Source organism: Bactrocera tryoni, chromosome 4 (genome assembly GCF_016617805.1).
Source record: "Bactrocera tryoni isolate S06 chromosome 4, CSIRO_BtryS06_freeze2, whole genome shotgun sequence".
In the NCBI taxonomy this organism is placed as follows: domain Eukaryota; kingdom Metazoa; phylum Arthropoda; class Insecta; order Diptera; family Tephritidae; genus Bactrocera; species Bactrocera tryoni.
Genome location: NC_052502.1, coordinates 57,628,629 through 57,650,326, shown reverse-complemented (window position 1 = coordinate 57,650,326; position 21,698 = coordinate 57,628,629). Strand labels below are relative to the sequence as shown.

General features: G+C 33.9%; 2 protein-coding genes across 4 annotated transcripts in view; one reads left to right on the top strand and one right to left on the bottom strand.

Moving 5' to 3' along the window:
- The window catches only part of LOC120774806, a 46,752-nt gene that overhangs the window by 8,622 nt on the left and 16,432 nt on the right, over positions 1 to 21,698 (top strand). For all 3 annotated transcript variants that reach the window (XM_040104602.1, XM_040104604.1, XM_040104603.1), the window contains one exon: positions 4,230 to 4,494. In XM_040104602.1, coding sequence (XP_039960536.1) covers positions 4,363 to 4,494 — 132 coding nt within the window. In that variant the 5' untranslated portion in view covers positions 4,230 to 4,362. The remainder of the gene's footprint in view (positions 1 to 4,229; positions 4,495 to 21,698) is intronic.
- The window catches only part of LOC120774805 (zinc finger protein 383-like), a 45,433-nt gene continuing 34,099 nt past the window's right edge, over positions 10,365 to 21,698 (bottom strand). The window contains exon 8 of the mRNA XM_040104601.1: positions 10,365 to 11,111. Within this exon, the coding sequence (XP_039960535.1) occupies positions 11,057 to 11,111 (55 nt within the window). The 3' untranslated portion in view covers positions 10,365 to 11,056. The remainder of the gene's footprint in view (positions 11,112 to 21,698) is intronic.

Sequence of the window (21,698 nt, the reverse complement as noted above, 5' to 3'; positions counted from 1 at the left end):
GGAGAGCGAAGAAGTTCTTCTCCATTTTCCTTGTTATATTTACAGCGCTTTCTTAATTCAAGTCTTCATATTAGAGGTTTCGCAGTAGTACCCCAACTACCGCAACATGCTCCCGTTGCAGTGGAGGTGTGACTACTGGCGACACAGCTCATGGAATCGATGTATCCGCCGGTGGTAGCAGCCTCGTCTCCCACCGACGTTTGAACGACGGTCCGCTTCGTTCCGTTGTTGACTTTGATACTGAGTTTTATTATTTGAGGGTCTCTACCGCAAGCGTTTTATACCTACCGGAAGGTACCTAATTAGCAGTGGCCATTGTATTACCCATTCACTTACTTCTGAGCATTTTATAAAGCAGTCCATCATAAGAGGATGATTGGGAAAATACGCCAGCCTTCGCTAGGTGCCACCTGCCTGCAATGTACTGACTCTAGCCAAAGCCAGCTTGAAATCATGACATTGTAAGCAGCGAGTTTTCCATTGTTCATTACGTTCTCAGGTGTCAGTCGTACACCATTCTTGGACATCTCGGCCACAATATCATTGCCATTGAGTCTTTATGACCTGATACCCAGTAGAAGTGAACTCGTAAGCTTATTCAGTCTTACTTTTTATTAATAGATAGCTTTGTTGATAACTTTTTTGCTTTAAACCAATCTAGCTGAAACCAAAACATCTGGCTTAAACAACTTCTGAGATATCATCATTTATGTGATAAACACACTCAATTTAGTACGGAAATAGATTCCGCAAAGCATACCTGATACACAAGCAAGATAATTTAGTTAAATTATATAAAAAACATAAAAAACAGTAAACAGGAGTTTAAATTTTGAATGTATTTTAAATAATTATAAGTTAACGAGTTTTTTTTATAATATGAGTTTCAAGTTTAAGTGAGTTAGAAGCCCCAGAAATGAATCCAGACATATTTTATTGATTCAGCTTTTAAGCGGAAGGCTGCTGAAAGATATGCAAAGAACAACAAATACTTACGTGACTACTGCTAGGGGCGCAATAACCAAGTCATTAGAAAAAAATGTATGCATACTAACTATTTAATGCATAGAGCTAATAATGCGGGTGGTCCGAAACTCGCGAAATATGCGCGAACTACTAACAGCGCATGCAAATGCGAGCATGACTGCGGGGACCTGATGTGCAAAAATCAGCAATTTGTATTACCAAATGTAGTTTTCGTTGTTGCTGTTGTACATTAGTAAATTCCACATACAATTAGTAACATTTTCTAGCGTTTTTTCCGTTGAACTTGACACAAAGTTGTCTGGCGCATGCGCAAACGCCATAACCACAGATACTAGCTTCGAACTTTATATTAACCAAATACAAATTGTATTCACAGTCACACGTCTATACGTGTTTGTTGACAAAGCAATTTGCATAATTTTGTCAAAGCAATGCCCAATAGTCATAGGTTCACATATATAATGTATATATACCTTCATAGCTGTATAGCTGTGTGTATGCAAACAAACATAAGCAATTGATGCACAGGCAACTATAATAAAGGTGTACTGTACGTATGGACACACATAACCACTTCAACATGTTTGTGTTGTGCATAGACAGCGGTTCAATGTTGACCTTCTCAGACGCAAAAGTTAATGCTCTGCGGCATAACGGCATATTTTAAGAGCATTTTGAATGGCACTTGCAGTACCTTTTGAATATTTCCGATACAATAATTTGCATAATATGCAAAATCATTTCAAAATCTAAAAACTACTAGTGCTGTATATCAGGTTTAGTATACTTGTCTGGTTATCAGCTCAGATACATGTTCGATCGTCTTTATTTGCTTCAAAAATAACTTGATTGTTTTTAACAAAAGCTGCCAAGTCACTTAGTTCAAGGTCGCAATCTTGGATTTGTGAAGAAATTGGTAAATTTGTTCAGTTTATTGAATCTTTGTAAATGAATGTACAACTCTTCAAAAATAAGCACAAAATGCCAATAATATAAAGAAATAAAATAGTAATAAAGCTGTCTGGTTTCACGAATCTATTTATATTTAGTTCAAATGTACCATAAAAATAGTAAAATGACGAATCTGTCAAAATTTGTGTAATTCTTGTCACTAAGAATATAGCTCCTTTTTTATATAGTGTGTTTTCAAATATTTTCTTAAAGCTACTCAAAAAAGGGTGCCTTTTTCTTGGTCATTAAAATAGACGCGCTTAGGCTTTTAAATTTTTTATAAGAAAAATATTTCTCTTAACTTAAATTTTCAGTTCTTGTGAATATTTGATTTTTTAGAAATAAAAAAATAATTTCAGTAATGAGTACTGCCTCCTTTGTTAGTAATAACGTCATATGTATGTATGTATATCCAGTCCTTCAGAAAAAGATACAGGGAATCAATGAAGGTCAAGGAAATTTCGCTCTAAGCTCCTTATCTTCGTACTGCTTTCCTCCTTCGTATACCTTCCTTGTTAGCCAGCCCCAAGCAGTTTCAATTACGTTAAAATCTAGAGAATATGGAGGTCAGGTCATGACATTAACGTTTTGACTCAAAATAAACGACTTTACTGCTCGAGCTTTATGAATAGAAGAATTGTCTTGTTGAAAAAACAAACGAATTGGTCCAAAGATATCACTTAATTTAGGAAATACGGACTCCAACAATGTTTTGAAGCGAACGCCGTTCATTTTGTGATCGATAAAAATCAAGTAAATTTTTCCATAAAATGTGATGACACCCCACAACATGACTCCAACTTCTCGGCTATGATGGCATCTTGAATATAACTCATCTTTCAGCAAATCGTGATAAGGCCATCAAGGCCTTCTAAATTAAAACGTTTTTCATCAGTAAAGACAATTGAACGTCAATCATTAAGTTGAGTGTCAGATTGAACAGTACACGTCATGTATTTTTTGAAAATCGAAGTTTTTAATTGCGTAGTTCATTCCGAGAGTTTTTTTTTTTTATTTTAAGATGCTTTAGGTGTCTGCATTTCTGATTGTACACGTACAGTTGAAAGGCTTGCTTTTACTCCGTCTTATTCCTTAACCTTAGCTGCAGACTTAGTCGAATTTGAAGCATTTCTAACAATTTGGCGTACTGATTGTTCGGATAGAGATCGTTTTCCATTAAATTGTTTTCTATATGCCTCTGGATCCTTCCAATATCTATCAACGGTTCTGGAGCTGCGTTTTAACTGTTGCGATTGGATATTTAGATAGTTGGAGTGTGAAATAAGTCCACTTTTTCACGTTCCAATAAGCTCAAAATAGTAGCTTTTCCCATTTTTTCTTTAATGTAACTCGAAAACAATTTATTTGTTTATTTTTAGTACTTTCTCAATAGAAAAAACTGCAATTGGTTAGGCAAGACAAAGAAATGAAAAGTGCTTTTATTTCAATGACCAACCGGAAACGCACGTGAGTGCCATAGATATTTCTGGAATCTTCGAATTTACAGTTATTTTTTCGGACAATATTCGAACTTTGATAAGAAAGGCATTTTTAGCACGTGTCATGTTTTTTCCGGGGTAAACTCCTAAAGTACAGCATCGATTTTAATAAAACTTAATACTCTGTCTCCCGTTTGATCCAACTTAAAAGATAGGGTAGTTTATATCTCCATTATGTAAAAATTGAAACAAATCATATACAATTATTTTTAAACATGCCTGTTCAAGGTTAAAAAACATATTATAATAATTAATTAGGAAGAGGAAAAAATTTGAAAAATTATTGCTCAAGTATAATTCCCAGGATACTTATACGAGCAATAAAGATTTTTTCTCAATTAGCACATAACTAATTTTTTCACTTTAATAAATTGTTTATTATAATAGTTTTTTATGTATAACAGAATCAATGCACATGTGGGTGGATCAACTAGTTATTGTATATTTTATTTTAGTTGGTATTGCTCATTCATGATATGGTATGCTTCACATAATTTAACAACTTCCAATATGTTAACTTCAATTTGTTAATATCTAATTTTAATAAAGTCATTAAACTATTTCAAACTGGATCAAATCAAGTATAATAAAAATAAAGTCCAATAAAAGTTTTCAATAATAAAAATACTTAAATATATTGCTCAACCAATACAAACAAGTTTTGTGTAAATATTTATCTCACATTAATTTTATAATGAACCAAATGTATATATATAGAAATTCGAAAGAAAAAAACAAATGCCGCAACAGTACCTAATTAAACGTTGCCTTTCTTATCTTCTCCCTTTTCAGAGTTTATTTTAGTCAACGCAAACGCTTCGTAGTGCTTCTAGAGTAGCCCTGAACACACAGATTAATCGCTTGCAGTCAACCATCGCCACCAATAGTGCTCAAACTTACCCACACATATACACACACAGACATTATGAGGCAACACCATTTACTTGCAATCGCCGCCTGCCTGTGCAGCGCCGCCGTAGTGCTCGTGTCCGCTGTGCCGTTGCCTGCCGGCAACCAGGAATTAGATGTGTTACAGATTCCGCTTTCAGATGGCAAGGTAAGTCTATTGTCAGATTAAATACGATGCATGCGATTCGGTTACATCAGCGCCGCAGTAATCATTAGTAACTGAACCAGCAAATATCCATGCATGTGTTAGTGGGCACGTACGAAAGCAGCAACCGCAGTTGGTTAAGTAGAGTGAGCTGAACTTACTGCAGTGCTGCTGCTTGAATTGTGCAAAGTGTGAATTTTGTTTACAACCCATTTCCTGCGTTATACTCGTACGCTACTGTTGTTGTACGTTAATTGCTTAAAATGATGCTAAATGTCAACAAGCGCCGAAAGTACACGAATTTGCGTGTTTGGTTAGTTTTTCCAACTTTTACTTTGCTCTCTGCTACTATATACTCGAAGCTGCTATTAGATAAGCTTTTAGAGGTGAAATGGCGGCACTTATTTTAGAGATGTAAAGTAAATGAAATAGTCGTGGAGTGGTTTAGTTTCAAACAATTCCGTAATTTCATTAAGCGGAAGCAGACAATGGAATAACTTTTCGGAAAATTATCATAAGCTAATCATGATCAGTTGCGGTGCTTTCCATTGCCAAGCACAGATTTTAATAGCCATTTTGAAGAAATTACAGTTAAATACCTGTCCCATAGGAAAAATACACTTATTTCTTAAGCTTGAAAAAGAAAAAAAACATCATGAGCAATTATTATATATCGTTATTGGAGCGATTGAGGTACAAAATCGAGAAAAAATCATTTTTGAAAGAGAAAAGTACTTTGTCAAAAGCCAATTAAATTATGGCGAAATCGAATGAATTGGGTCGCCAATGACCGATGCTGAGATCTTAAGAGGAAACTCACTTTTGTAATATTTAGCGTCAAAAAAACAAACATAGCCCAAAATATAAAAGGCTTAAGATCGTAGAATGAAAAAATAAAAGTCATAATTTTCATAGCTTTTCGAATATTCCACCTTTTTGTGACATCTTGTTGACTGTTTGCAGAGACTTTGGATGCTAAAATCTGCATCGACTCGAAAATAGCCTTGAATAGAACGGTTTTCAAGCATAAATCGACCGATACTGCTGTAATTTTACGCTCGATATTCCTGCGAAACTCATCAATCGTCGCTGGTTTGTTGGCATTAGACCATAAACTTGGCGTTGCTCCACAACAAATAACCCAACGGCATCAAATCACACGACCAAGGCGGCCAATTGATTGGATCATTTCGTGAGATAACACGTTTATCAAACTTGGTTTTCAATAAATCCGATCTTGATCATCACGGAAGAAGTACGGCCAAATGACGTCGCCGGCTCATAAACCGCACCGAACTGACTCAGGGAGTACATGAGGATTGCTGCCTGACCAGTAACGCATATTTTGCTTATTGACGAAGCCATTCAGCCAAAAATGAGCCTCATCGCTGAAGATGATTTTTGGATGAAAATCCCGATAATTTTCAAGTTGTTGCACAGCCTAATTCACGAACATACGACGATTCTGGTGGTGAAGCGGCTTGAGTTCATGCGTCAATTTAAACTTGTAAGGATGTAGGACAAGATCTTTTCACAAAATTCGCCACAACGACGTCACAGAGATGCCCAACGCTTGAGAACGACATGTGAGGGCTTGATTTGGATCTTCCCCAATTGATGAGCTTGCGGCAGCAGTGTTCTCATGGGCACTTCTTTGTCTCACTGGCAGGAGAACATTTTGTATTATGCCTGTAGATTAAAATTCCAAAAATTCCCATTAGACGCTTAATTGTTGATCTGACAGGACATTTATCACGACCAAAAATTGAACGTAGCGCTCTTAAAGTTGAGGTAACTGACTCCGAATTTCTGTAGTAAGTTTTAATTATCTAGACTTGTTTTTGGAGCGTATATCTTCCAATGATGAAATGGCAAGCCTTACTGAAGAGAAATTTCAAAAGAGCGGGGTAAATATGGCATGCTGTCCCTATCGGTACTTTTATAGCGTCCCTATGAAAAAACCCTTTATATACGTATATTGCTTTTCGATGAAAATATTTTCTAGGGCATTACAAATTATGGTATATACGTCATAACTTTGCTAACAGTTGGATCATTCCACGTCTTGAATTGGGTACGACATGACCCCTTTTTCACATATCCGGGAAAATATTCGGATTTATTGAAATGAAATACTTCATAGAATAATCAATCTTGTTGTTTCTAGCTGTGAACCCTCGTAGAACTTTAAACTGAGTTTTCAATTTATCCAACATAGTTGGGTTGATTTTCTTGAAGGTGCATCGCTTTCGATGGTAATATGAATTTAGCATGACCTGGTACATATTGTGAATCATAATATATGAGGCCTCGCAAAGTTTCTTGATACGCTTTTATGCAATATTTCAGCTAGTAGACATGTTCATAGCCGAATTATATTAAGCCAATCGTCACACAAATTAACAACATTTGTAAAACTTTCCAGCAGAAATACCAACTGCGTTTTTTCTTCTATAAATTATATATATCGTGTATATGCTGGTTATTTCGAGGAATTCAAGCATCAAATTTATTCCGACAACATTCTCGCATATTATTTACTAGTGTGGCAACTTACGCATTTCAACTAGTCCTTAAAGCATTAAGTTCAATATTGTCAACGTTAGGTAAGCTTTAATCTCACATACATCTACTCCATTTACTATTACAAACTGTATATCAAAACTCAATAATTATGTATGAGTTTCATTTGAACTGCAACAAGAATTCTCGTAATAATGTCTTATCTGGCCCACTTTAGTATAAGACACTCGTACTCTTTGGTAAACTGCACAAGTAACCTTACTACATTCAACTATATTACTGCAAGTTGCTGTCAGCATATATGTACATACGTTCACTTATAATATTGAGTGACTCATATTATGTCCTTATCTTCACGCCTCACACAATCACACACAACGATTAAAAGTATTTTTATTTTTTCCTATATAAACCAATTTTCATTGTCCACCAACTGGAAATTGTTGCCTTTTGTGTTTGTATAAAATGTGGGTCTCCAGGTTCGCTGTCACATATAGGCAAAACGAGTTGCCACGAAATCCTGCAAAACCTGCTGCTCAATGCGTGTAATAACCAAAATGCGCGGAAATGACACATTGAGACACTGCCCAGTTAACCAGTTGGCAAGCGACTGAAAATGAGAGTGTACGCTACACATACGAACATATATTTACATATATATATATGTACATATATATATATGTATTTATGTAAGCAATAACACGGTCGCTGTGTTAACATGCCGGTCGGGTCTTGCTGACTGAATATCCTCCAAAGCAACAGCTTAAAGTTATTAAGTCGTTTTTATTTTTGGCTATGAAAAACCAGAAACGAAAATTTGTAAAAATCATGGAAAAATTATTTGTATATATGCATGCACACATATATACTACTATTCAAGCAATCAGCGCAAAATAGTTAAACACTGCGTTCGGCATCACTCACTTGGACAAAGGAGTGAACGGCTAGCTTACTGACCAACTGAAATTATACATCATTGTGTGTATGCACATCGACCAACTGAAATTATGGATTAGTGTGTGTATGCACATAGCTTAAATCTATTTTAATAGCTTCACTTAGAGGCGCCGACCAGTTGAAGTCGGATATTGACTTGCGAGCTGAAAGTAGAATGCCTTAACGACGAGTTGCGTTTATGCGAATAGCTCACATGTTATGCCACATATTAGAGTCGCAATTACTGTGGCATTATTTGTCATAACTAGGAGTGAAGTTGGTAATTTTTAACTCAAATATCAAATCGTTATATCCAGTGACAACAAAATACATGCAAATTACATTTAATTGCTTCGGAGTTTAAGCGGATTGTTTAAAGGCATCTTGCTGTTTTTAATATGCCATAAAATAGTTATTTTGCATACCAAGTATTCGAAAATACATCAGCTGCAACGCTGTCAATATTTTTCTAGACACTTTGTTATGCGGCTCTTTACTTAGTTTCGTTTATCTTTAGCTGAATGAGTACTGAGAGTTAAGAGAACTGAATGGCCTGCGTTTTAATCTCAGAGAACCCCATGGACTTTTACCAACCGTGCCGATACAAAATATCCCCATTTCTTTTAAAGCCAAAGAAAGCTTAATGAAGTGAAATAATTATCAAAATACAGTTTGTAATTTTTAAACTCATCCTCCGTACGCTTAGTATAATACAGTGTCCTATGATATGCCGAGTCCATTTGAAGGGCAAGTCATAAATAGTTCCTGACGAGCCTGCGCGCGTCAATGTTTTCAGTTCCTATTAGCGAAGCTTTGAACAACGATAAGAGTGGACGAATTTTGCATAATTTGTTATAATTATTATCGCTTTTAAATGGTTACTTCGACTGATCAGAAAAATAGAAAATTTTTTTTATTTCATCAAATTTATTTCTCGGCACCGAAGCTGTAATTGCGGTTACTTTGAACTCTTGAAACTCTACCATTTTTAAAACTGGCAGCTGGACAACGCGAAAGTACAACAAATTTCCAAAAAAAACGACGAATATCTTTATTTAACAATTGAGTTCACTACCGGACTCTTGGAGGGAATACATATTGGTCTGTTCCATAATCAATTTAAGTAAAGCATCATCGAAAACGTTTTGAAATATTGAATTGGCTTATTTACTATGTTAATGTCTTCTTCGGACTTTTTCCAAGTAACGTCTTGAATGTAATATTTCTCCATTTCTATTGCGAGACATCTTCTTTTTCTATAATTAAGTGCTTCATATTTTCTGGTTCTTTAGAAATTTCCTGGTTAGCAGCACTTTCTAGTATATCGAATTCAAATTCTTCACCCTTTTCTAAAATCTCTTTCAAATTTTCCTCCAGATGTGTATTTGACTTTTTAAACGATGTCAAACAACTTTCGGACTTAAAGGCTTAAACTATTAAAAATGTGTTAAAACAAAAAAATTTATTTATACAAAAAAAAAATGCTACTGAATGTTTTTAGAACGGTAAAGGGTGTTTCAAGCCCAAAATTTCGATTTCTTGTTATTCCTAGTCTATCTTATTCCGTAATTATACACAAAAAAATCAAATCAAATGAGTTCTTAAGTCAAAATTCCTCAGCTGTTCGATTCAGTCAACACAATTTGCTAAACCATCAAGTACCCAAGCAACTTTATATTAACATATTAATAATTTTATAATTAGGTTTTAGTTTTGATTTTGAAAATATGCTGACTATGATATTTTTGTATTTACATAATATTTTGCCAAGTTATCGTAAACACATTTTGTTGGTGTAAGTGATTGATCTATGAAGAAATTATTTCAAAAGTTAAGAGCAAAATATAATGTTTAAGAGGTATGTACATCTAATATGACAGCGTAAAAAATTTCGATTTTTGCAAATAAATTGTTCCGAATTTTCCAGATTGAATTTATACACGTGAAAGTTTGAGAAAAAATTAAATGTTGAGTTTTGCGAAATTTTCGACGGCACTAAAAACAGGTGCTCCACTTCTGTAGAGATTCCGGGTTCTCCGTGGATGAAATTCAAAAAAATTCTTCTTAAAATATAAGATATTATACAATATTCGCTTCATAATCAGATTAAGAAACCGATCGGCCATTGTATGTAGAAACAGGCAAAATAATTTCGTTATGATCGGATCATTTGTCTTCGAGTTAGCACTGCAGTAAATTTAAAAATTAACAGTTGAAGCCAATTCAACGAAGCGGCTATCATTTAAGTAGCTGGAACTCAAAAACTATATGAGATATAACAGAAGTAGTATGCGAAGTACTTTTTAACCTTACTCATCACCTTAGTTGAACTCTCTGCTATCTAAATCTATAAGATTTCCTTCATATACATATATATATATATAGTATATGTATATGTATAAACAATTTCCGTAAATTTATTCAACAATAAAATATATCAATAATAGTAAAAATATCTTACAACAACAACAAATACAGCTATCTGCAAGGCAATCAGCACCAGATGCCTCCACAGCTGTAGCAACATAATGAAGTGCCGCCGAAAGTCACCTTCAGCAGTCAACACCCAGCACACTTCAAGCGATACAAAAGACTTAAGCGACGAACGCGAGCCAAAGTACGCGCACTTTGGCAAAGTGCACAGCAGTTAAAGCGGCAACGACAACTTGTTAAGCATTTGTTGGCACAGCTTATGCTTGCAGCAATATTTCGGCAACCATTTTCCCCTTTTTTGTTGTTGTATTTTTCTATTTTCGCTTTTGTGGTTGCTGTGCACCGAATTGCTTTGTTGTCTATATTATTTAGCAGTAATTTGTCGAAGCGCGCAGGCCAACAATTTTTTCAAAATAATAGCATTTATGATTTAATATATTTTAGTGGAGTGCTGTAAGTTGCATTGCAGCAAGCGATTTGCGAATTTCGCATAAAATTTTTTGGCAGACTTTATTAGCTGACGTGACGTTTGCTAGTCGCGGCTTGAGAACGTTGCGTTTAAATTCATCAAACTTCATGAGCGTCTGCAGATGTGATATCGCAATTATGCGCGCTGACTGGCACTTTATTACTGGCCGGCGCTACTGTGCAGCTGCAGTTATGTAGACGTGAATTAGATGGCCGCTGGGGACTTATTTGTTGAGTATATGACAGTCATGTGTTCGAATCTGAGAAGAGTCAAAATTGCAAAAAAATTACAGTGTTTTAGATTCATAGTTTGCTTGCAAGTTGTCAAAAGTTTACTAAGGGTTTAAGTCCTGTTATATTTAAATATATTTAATATTAAATTAATTTTACTAAAATTGCTACTTTGTTTATTTACATTTGAAAAACATAAAAGCAAATAATTTTTCTGGGAAATTTTATGTTTTTTTTTTTGAAAGAATAAGTAGTATTCCTTTAAGTCTAATCATCGTACATTCACTTTTATCGCCTGCCTACCGCCATTTAGCATGTCAAATGTCATAAAAAATTCATTTGGGCACAAGTTTTGTTTTTATTCTTAGACGCAGACGTTTATACACATATTTATACATATTTATATAGATGTATATATACTTATATACATACATATATATCCTTTTAAGCTAACCAGACACATTAGCTGCATAAGCAAGTGCGCCGTATTCGAGGTCTACGCTAGCACGAAACTGCTTTTCTTGAGCCGATAATTTGCATGCATGTCTCAATAATGTTTTTTTCTAACACATTTATTACATTTTAATACGTTTTTGGTATTTTCTGCAAAAACAGAACAAAATAAAGCAACGACATGTCGGCATAATTGAAATTTGATTATGTGCCAGTTCACGTCTTGTAAGAAATATAGCGAACGAAGTAGAAATAGACACACGCACATGCGCACAAATCAGTTTTGCAAATGCAAAACATTTTTCCACTCAATTTAAATTCAAATAATAACCTTAATGAACACATTACAATTTAAGCCGTGCGCTTAGTGTGCAGATATATAATCAGGTATTACATTGTATATATTTTGGTGTTAGAAGAGTGATTGTATAATTTAATGTACGACTTTATGCTAAAATTATTGGATTGATAAATTTAATTCTTACGAATATTAACTCAGACGAAGTGCCAAATTGGGCGCACAAATTTTTTTTTTCGTATAAAAAAAATATTTTTTTATCTGAGTTTCCTACATTTTTTAAAAGAAAAAAATATTATCGGAGAAAGAAAATATATATTTTTGGTGAAAAAAAATATTTTTCATAATATTTTTAATAAAAAAAATACTATTTTTAAGAAAAGACATTTTAATGAAATCATTATATATTATAATTTTTTTCCTACAACTTTTATAATGTTCACAATTTTTGTTTAATATGCATGTACACTATTAATTATTTTTATAAACATTTCACAATTTTAAAATAATAAAAAATTATATTTTTCATATCTAAGGTTTCTAAATGAAAAAAATATTTTTGGTGAAGTTTTAATCAAAAAAAAAAGTTTTTTAATGAAGATTAAAAATTATCAAATTTTTATTGAAAAAAAATTTAACTGTAAAAAAATGTTTTCTTCATTAAAATTAAAAAAAAAAACAAAATAATGCTATATTATAAAAAATACTTTTTTCCTTAGAAACAATTGTGCAAAGTATAAATTAAAAAAAATAATAATAGTATGTAATAAATAATATTTTTTTCATTAAAATTAAAAAAATTAATAGTATATAATAATTTTTAATAAGAAATTATGAAAAAATATTTTTATAATTTTATTATATAATTTTTTCATAATGTTTCATTAAAAATATTTTTTATTAAACACAATTTTTTTAATAAAAGTTTCATAATTTGCAAAAATGTCTATTACATAGTTTCTTGTTTTCCCGCATTTTGCAATTTGTGTCAATTTCGCCGCCAAAGCTGAAGACAAAGCGCCTGCGCATGAAATCATAATTGTGCTTCAATCAAACAAAATGTGTCAGACATATTAAAAATAAAAGAAAAAATATTCACACACGTAATAGTTGAAAGTCCACTACAACAATTACAGACCGTACCAACAAAAAAAAAACAAAAGCAGCAAACACATATACAATTCATTAGCTGCTCCACTTATTTTTTCCCCCACTAATACATATGCATTTTGAATGGACGCCTTTGCGAGTATGTTGTGCATAAATATTAAACAACATCTGCACACACACAAAAACAAAAAGTTTCATTTGGTTTCAATCTGCGAAACCGACTCCGATCTATGCGTGATTTAGTGTTCAATAATTAAATGGAATTATAGCAAATTACCAGTCAAAGTTTTTCTCAAACTTACAACGCAACATAGCTATGTATTTATATAAACCGACAAGCAGATAAAGGTTCACAGCAAATATTGCATAATTGCCTATGTAATGGTTCAACTGAAATAGGTTTTATATTCAATTTGGAAGTCATATTTAAATGCCACTAACTAAGTTCGTTTAATTGAGCGGAGTTTTCAATTGATTAAATATACTTTTATTGCGCATGCATTCCGGACAACACAATGAATGTGTATAAATAGAAGTCAATATTATTGCCGGGATTAATAATTCATAGTTTTAGTTTGCACTTAAATATATTTGTATGCAAATACTAATTTGCTGTGATTACTTGTACAGTTTATACAACTAATAGGCATGAGTAAACTAAATAAATAACAATACCTGTTGCTTTATTATAGTTATAGTAAGATAAATAAATATGCTTACTAAAATATTCGTTTACTTATAGCAGCAATATTTTTAAAGTTAACAGATTCCAAAAAAAATTATATAGCAAAATTTTAAATGCAAATCATTTTTTTCTATAAATTTCGTAAAATATTCAAAGCGCGAGTTCTTAGTGCATATACATACATTTACTCTAATAAAAGCAATTTTTTCACAACACTTTCTTCGATTTCTGAAGACATTTCAGTGTTCGCTTATGCAAGGTTAACATTTATCATAATCGTAATTAATGACTAACCTTTTCAACCGTGAGGATCTAAATCGCTGAGTGTTTTGGAAATAAAATGCTTGTTTAGCGGGTACTGCCATCCAATTACACTCCTTCTTTTTATACCCTGAACAGGGTATATTAAGTTTGTCACGAAGTTTGTAACATCCATAAGGAAGCGTCGGAGACCCTATAAAGTATATATATAAATGATCAGTATGATGAGCTGAGTCGATTTAGCCATGTCCGTCTGTCCGTCTGCCTATATATATACGCACTAATCCCTCAGTTTTTAAGATATCGTTTTGAAATTTTGCAAACGTCATTTTCCCTTCAAGAAGCTGTTCATTGTCGGATCTGCCGTTATCGGACCACTATGACATATAGCTGCCATACAAACTGAACGATCGAAAACAAGTTCTTGTATGGAAAACTTTCGCATGGTATGTTCACAAAATTTAAGGTGAACTGAACACATAGTTACTAAACGAAATGCACCTATGAAGGGTATATTAGCTTCGGTGCAGCGGAAGTTAACGTTTTTTTTTGTTATGTCCACATTCTGGTATCTTTGACGCAGAGTCACTAACTAGATTGACTTTTCTGCCGACAAATTGCCAATTTTATGCAGTTATCAATCAAAAATGTTGTGATCTGTTAGACTGCTATACAAACAAAACAGACCATGATCTCAGGTCAGAAAAAATGGATTCAATTTTGGTAGTTGCACTTTGTTATTTTGTCTACCTGAAAAGGTGTTTAAAAATTGCAAATCTACCTTGAGTAAGGTATATTAAGTTTGTCACGAAGTTTGTAACACCCAGAAGGAAACGCCGGAGACCTAACAATATACATTATACCAAAAAAATTGAACTCCCTACCAGATGTAATACAAGGTGTGTTCCAAAGTAAACAGAACTTTGTAAATCTAGCGCCCCCTAGTGACGCCATCTATATGTCGACTGGTCGTTAGAATCTGCTATCTTTATCGCTTGTCCAGTGAGAAAATCATGACATTTCATAGATTGGAAGTAAAGTTATTGCGTTTTAAGAGTCAATATGTTTATGTTATCGGTGCGAAAATGAGCTTCGAATAAAGAGCCAACATTAAATTTTGTTTGGCAATTGGTAAAACTTTTACCGAAACGTTTCAATTGATAAAACAACTTTATGGCGATGATTGCCCATCCCGTAGCAGAGTGCACGTGTGGTTTCAACGTTTTCAAAGTGGTCGTGAGAACATATATAACGTTCAACATGTGGGCCAATCAAAATCTGTGATCATCGGAAATACCATCGAAACTGTGCGTGAAGTCTTCAAAAATCAGACGATATCATCATTGCAATTCATGGAAATGGAATTAAACATCTCCAAAACATCGATTTATCGCATTTTGGCTGAACATTTGGGCTTACGAAAGGTGTGTGCACGGTTTGTTCCGAACAAATTGTCTGACGACCAAAAATTGGTAAGAATCCAACATTCGAAGGACGATTATTTGACCAAAAATTACATTTTAACCATTAACCACTCCCCATAATCACCTGATGTGGCACCGTGCGACTTCTTCCTGTTCGGAAAAATGCATTGCATGACGTAAAGGTCATTCAAATGGCTTCCACCGGCATACTGGCGGCCATTCCGGTCAAGGGTGCAACCGTGCAAAAAGCTGTATTGAAGTAGAAGGAGACTATTTTAAATAAATAAATTGATTTTGCCGAAAAAACCATATGTTCTGTTTTTGTTTTAAGTCCTGTTTACTTTGGAACGCACCTTGTACACTTATGCCAACGATTTTTCCAGTCCTCGACGCACTTTTAATAAGAACTTTTTGGGATGACCTTCAGCTCCTTCAGCGAATTTTGTTTTACCTCTTCGATCGAATGAATCAATTCCGACTGTTTTCGAGGGATGTTCTCACGCAAATGCCTCAGTACAGCCAAATAGAACTCCTTATTGACCGTATATCCCTAAGGAACAAATTTATGAAGCACCGAACCAAAAATATCGAAAAAAAACAATGAACATCCACTTGAGTGGGCTTGGCGTGTCTTTTTTTTTGGTTTCGGCTGGTTTTTTCCCCTACATTCCGATGATTGTTGACTTGCTTGCATGTCAAACTCATAAACCCGTATCTGATCGGCAGTTTTAATGCTGTCCGTGATTGTGGGATCGGAATTCGCACGATCAAGCATGTCCAAAGACGAGATGTATCGACTTAAGCAGCTGCTGTAATTTGACAGATCGTGCTCATATTTGGCATAGTAATTAAGGACAGTCCAACCTTGTTGCGCTCAAAACTTATGAAAATTTTATGGTATGGAACTACATCATTCGTTAAACAAAATTTTGTTCTTCTGAGTAATTCCCAAATAACATTCATAAAAAGAGATTTTCCACGTTTTATGAATACGAGTAAGCAAACAGATTATTATGCAATTGTCAGAGAACTTTTTCTAGTTTTATGATTTTCAGATGTCTCTTTGAATGTCTTACGATACTTTGTAATCAACCCTTATATATTTTGAAAAAACTTTAAACTGAAATCAAACTGTTTTCAATTTACTCGGAACAGTAGTTTCTTTCTTGATTTCCACACTATGATATGAATAACGACTATCTTTAATTATCACATCCAAAACATTTAATATAATTCAGAACTATTTTGCATATTTGGCCGCAAACAGAAAAAAGTATATCTTATAGGTTTCTTTTCTAATAATTCAGAAAACAATGTCTCTCAATGACGAACTAATTAAATGAGTTCTCACTCATGATCCAACTGTTACGACTTCAAATCAATCATAAATGCTTAGAAGCAAACACAGGTACATATATACATACAAATAAACATAACTGTAGTAGTAATTGTAGACAACAACAAACGCAATTGTGTAAAATAATCGCCGCTACTTACTTGAGCAACCCAGCAAGAGGTATTTCCAATAATCGCTACTCACTAAATACCATTATAGAATGCTTAATTGGAATTAGACAGTACTAATTGCTAAGCACGCCAATTTGAATTTTATAGGCACATTAGCACAATAAGAATCATAATGCATACGTATGTACATCCATACATACAAATGCATAAAGAAAGGCATATTAAAGCTAAATACACCATGCAGCGCACAATGTTGCAAGTCTTGTTCATACAAAAACATTAATTTGCTGCTTATTAATTAATATATATGTATGTTTTATATACAGCTCTTATACCTACATAAATATATATGTAAAACACCATGTGCACAATACATGGACACACAACTGCGGCTTGTCTACACACTTGAATGCCATGTCGAATGTCGATTGCCGAAAGCGCTATTATAATGAAATGGATTTACGATAAAAATTGTTGCATTAACAATTTTTGTGACCTTCACCGACTTAAGGTGGACGAGTTAGTTGCCTTTACTGTTGGAATGAGCGCGCTAAGCAAACAAAGTCAACGGTGATGGTACTATACTGATATCATACATACATACATACATGCATATAAATATTTATGAATCAACATATGCACGCATGCGCACGTTGGCAGCGGCCACGGCTATGGCAAATTGAGGAGTAACGCTAATGACAAATATTAGAGTCGGCGTTAAAATCAATGCGCATTCCAAAGCCAATGCTGAAGTCAAAGTCGCTCGCTTTAAATTAAGTGAAAAAAAATTCTCCCCCATACAAAGACGTAAAATTAATGACGCTATTCACTTTTATTGATTTTGCCAGTAAATCAAAAAATTGATGACACTTTGACATCATTAACAAGACATAAAACACACTTGCTTCAACACATATACATACATATGTACATGTATATGTATAAGTATGCGTGCAATGGAGCATTTTTATAGTAAATTGTTGTTATGTGCAAATTGGCGAAACTTTTTTTTAAACGAAAAATCTGTCTGCTAATTGCATAACCGCGAGCGGCTTTGGGTTTAATTGCTTCTAAGGCTAACTTTTTGAATGGAGGAAATAAAATTTCGGATCTTAAAAATGCCGAATAAATACTTCCGCAATTCAGCCGCAACTAGTTGACCGAGTTATGCTGATTAACGTATGTTCAACCAATTCAATTGGAACTTACGTCATTATATAGTAAATATTAACGATTTCATTAAGAAAGCGGAATAAATAGGGGTTGAATAAAATTTTTGTAAAGATTGCTTTATATTATAACATTAATGGAGTGTTATGTTAGGTTAGGTTATGTTAAGTTATATTATGTGGTGTTATTTTATGGCATGTTATGTTATGATTTGATATGTTATATTATAGTATTTTTTATAAATAGTTTAATTTTATATACCTCCCATGCCTCTTAGTAGCATCTTCAGCAATTTTTTTGCTTGAAGAAAACTATTTTTTCGAAAAATGGTTATTGAAGTCAGTAACTTGTTTTATAGTCTTTATAACTCTTTTTACAAGCGCCCAATATCTTTCAAAGGGTCTGATCTCCTGACAGTTAGGTGGATTGCCAAATCTTGGCACAAAAGCTATATTGTTCCTCTCATACCACTTAACTGCATGGCAATGTAAACTCAAGCCAATGTGACACCTCATGACGTCTTATGAATGGCAAAAACAGTTTTTGCAAGCACTTCTGGAGCTATAAATTAGTGTTCATAGTTCCAGTTGTAAGAAAAAAACTGCTTCTTTTATCACGGCTACAAATTTCTGGCCAACTGAAAATTTTTTTGGAAACTTTGTCTATTTTGTGTTTTAAACTCCTTTTGAACACTCGCTCTATGATCTGCAACATACAAATCCAGATCTGGTATCTGAGAAAAGTCTCCAGGCACATATGAACCAACAGTTTGGCTCGATATTTTGTGCCAAAATATTTTTTATGTTGATATTATTTCGTTAATTCTTTCAATTCTCTTTCAATTAAAACTATTTTGGTCACTCTCTCACTTGCAACTTTTCCTATAAAGTTCCTCAAGCAAGTGAGGTAAATTAAGCTCCTAAATCCTTGTTGTTTTTCAATGATACTTCACCTGATATAACTTTTTCGTCAATATTTACTTATTATATTATCATATTCGATTTGGAGGTTTTTAACCTCGTTGAATTGGTCCCATATTATTTGGTGATACATTAAGCTGTGTTTTCCGTTCACTGAATATATCCAATAGTAAATTATACAAGATTACATTTTAATAACCACTTATGATAAAATTGATATTGCGAAATTTTCTTTTAGCTCAGCTCACGCCAATGCAATTAACACTAATCAGCGGTGCAAACTTGCAAATTTTTAGCCGCAAATGCACCTCCTAAATTAAAGTTGCGATATGCCAGCTGTCAAAGTGTTAATTTTCAAAGTTGTCAATGCTGCTATAGCGTCGTTTTGCGTATAAGCGGCTAATATCGCTATAATTGATGCGATATAATTTATCATTGACAAAAATATGAATATATATTTCTAACAGAATTAGCTATAATATACTGATCAATATACAGCTTTAAAAGAAAAACCTTGCAAAGGTGACTTCGGCACACACAACGAATTTATATATATTTAGAAATTATTTAACACTTTTATTGTAACTATTTCTTTGTTTCTGTTAAACAAAGCGGAGAGTGTCAATGTCTCATTGTTCAATGAACTTGAAATCTGATTGCCCACAACGTAGTTGTTGGTTTGGTGTGTCACGAAATACGCCGATTAGTTAGCTGATGCAGTCGTATTTATATACGATATAACTACATTTATATACAATGTACATATTTATATTTAAATGATTCAATTAAGCTGTTAATCAAGAATCGTGACCTTTAAAGCGACTGATTGCTATCATCAAGTGCAACAGATGTTAAAAAAAGAAGTAACCAGAAAAGCGTTTATTCCGCTGCAGCGAAGTAATAATACCATTTATTTTGTTCGGTCAGTTTGTATGGCAGTTATAAGCTAGGGTAGTCCAATTCGAACAACTTGTAAACAGATTTTAGTGCTATTCGGTAAAATAAACTTGGCCAAATTTCGTGAAGATATCTTTTATCGAACAAAAAAGTTGTCTATACAAAATTTTTATCTTGATCAGTCAGTTTGTATAGCAGTTATGTATATGTTATAGTGATCCAATCTAAAAAATTTATTCAAAGCTGTCCAAGATTAATTTAAATAGAAAACACAATTTTTAGTCTTTCGATTAAAATTTGTTTTTGTATCATAAAGTACTATGAATAAGCCCATAAAAAGAGTTCTAATGGTGTGAAATCCCACGATCTAGAGCAACAATTCTAATCACCATAACGAGAGAGTACACGATCATGACATTTGGTATCGTCTGGTTGTACGAGTAACCACACACGACAAGTCTTTTCGTATTTCTAATCACACTTTAACTTCCAGAACGGAAGCAAGCGAACCATTGCTGTGTTACACGAACTAATACATCATAGTCTCCTTAAACTTCACAAATTTCATTGGTGGCTTGCAAGTACTGAGTTACCATGTAGCCATATCGAGCACCAGTAAGAATCACTACTTGACCAGCCTCATTTTCAAAACAGTATAATCCATTTATATCTCCAGCTCTGAATCACCACCATACAGTGACGCGTTGTGAAAATGTTTTTCATTGCTAAGGATGATTTTGCTTCAAAATTTAGCATCAATATGTTGACGAAAGTTGAAATATTGTTCAATAATGAAGACAGGTTGTTCTGTCGTGCAACGTTCAATTTTTACTAAGCGTAAATTGTCAGCTGTTTATTTATTTTTGTCATATTTTACTACATGAATGGCGGCAAATTTAGGTAAGGTTAATCTGGTAGACCAATAAGCCATGCATAGATCACTTTTGGTCCTTTGCAACTCCAGATAGAGTTCAGTTGCTAGGTTCATTAAAAGTAGTCATCCTTTAGGATGCCTACGCTTGACGTGAATTTCTGAGGCTTCAATAGCGACACTTCCTCTAGTGCATCATGCCGTGAAGAGCCCAAATGCTTACAGCGTAGTCTTGCCAATGTGGGACAAGTGCACAAAAATAATATATTGTTTTCCTCGTGCCTTGTTCTAGATATTTCTTGAATTTTTTTGACAGTGACCAGTTAGTCTAATACTAACATGTTCTCACAGACTTTTCTATCGAATAACAATAAAAATTGTATGTCCTTCCGATCTACCGTTCTGCACATGACTTTTACAGCTTTGCACCCAGGTAGCTGGTTCCATCGGGTTACCATGCTTCTGTCCAGATCGTCGTATAGACAATTCATGGGATTTCCAACGCAATTTTCTCCACTATTTCATTGCCCTCGTTGCCTTTTGGCCTGGCACCCAGTATAAGTGAAGTTGCTTGCTTCTGGCAACACTTTCCACTGCTGCCCTGCTTTCCATTACACTTTTGGTCGACATGCGATACGAGGTTACTGCCTTGATTACTGCTTGGCTATCTACGTTGATGTTGACTCTGGAATTGGCTGCAGGTGCATTAGAGGCCAGAGCGGTTTTCGTAATAGCAAAGACATCAACTTTAAATATACTGCAGTGATCCGGCAACTTAAAAGGCTTCCTTATGCCTAACTCTAGACAGTACATTCTCGCACCAACTCCGTCGTACATTTTTAAGACATTCGTATAGAGCCATATTTTTGTATGTTTACTTTGAACCTTCTTTCCCAGTTAAAAAGTGGAATCATATATTAGTATTCAACAAAGTCAATTTTGATTTCCAAAAAATACTCTGTACAACCGGTGATTATGAAAAGTTATTTTTTTAGTTTCTTTAGTTTAGACTTTAGTTAGACAAAGATTTACCCTCTCTCGCTCCCTTAGACCTTTCCTT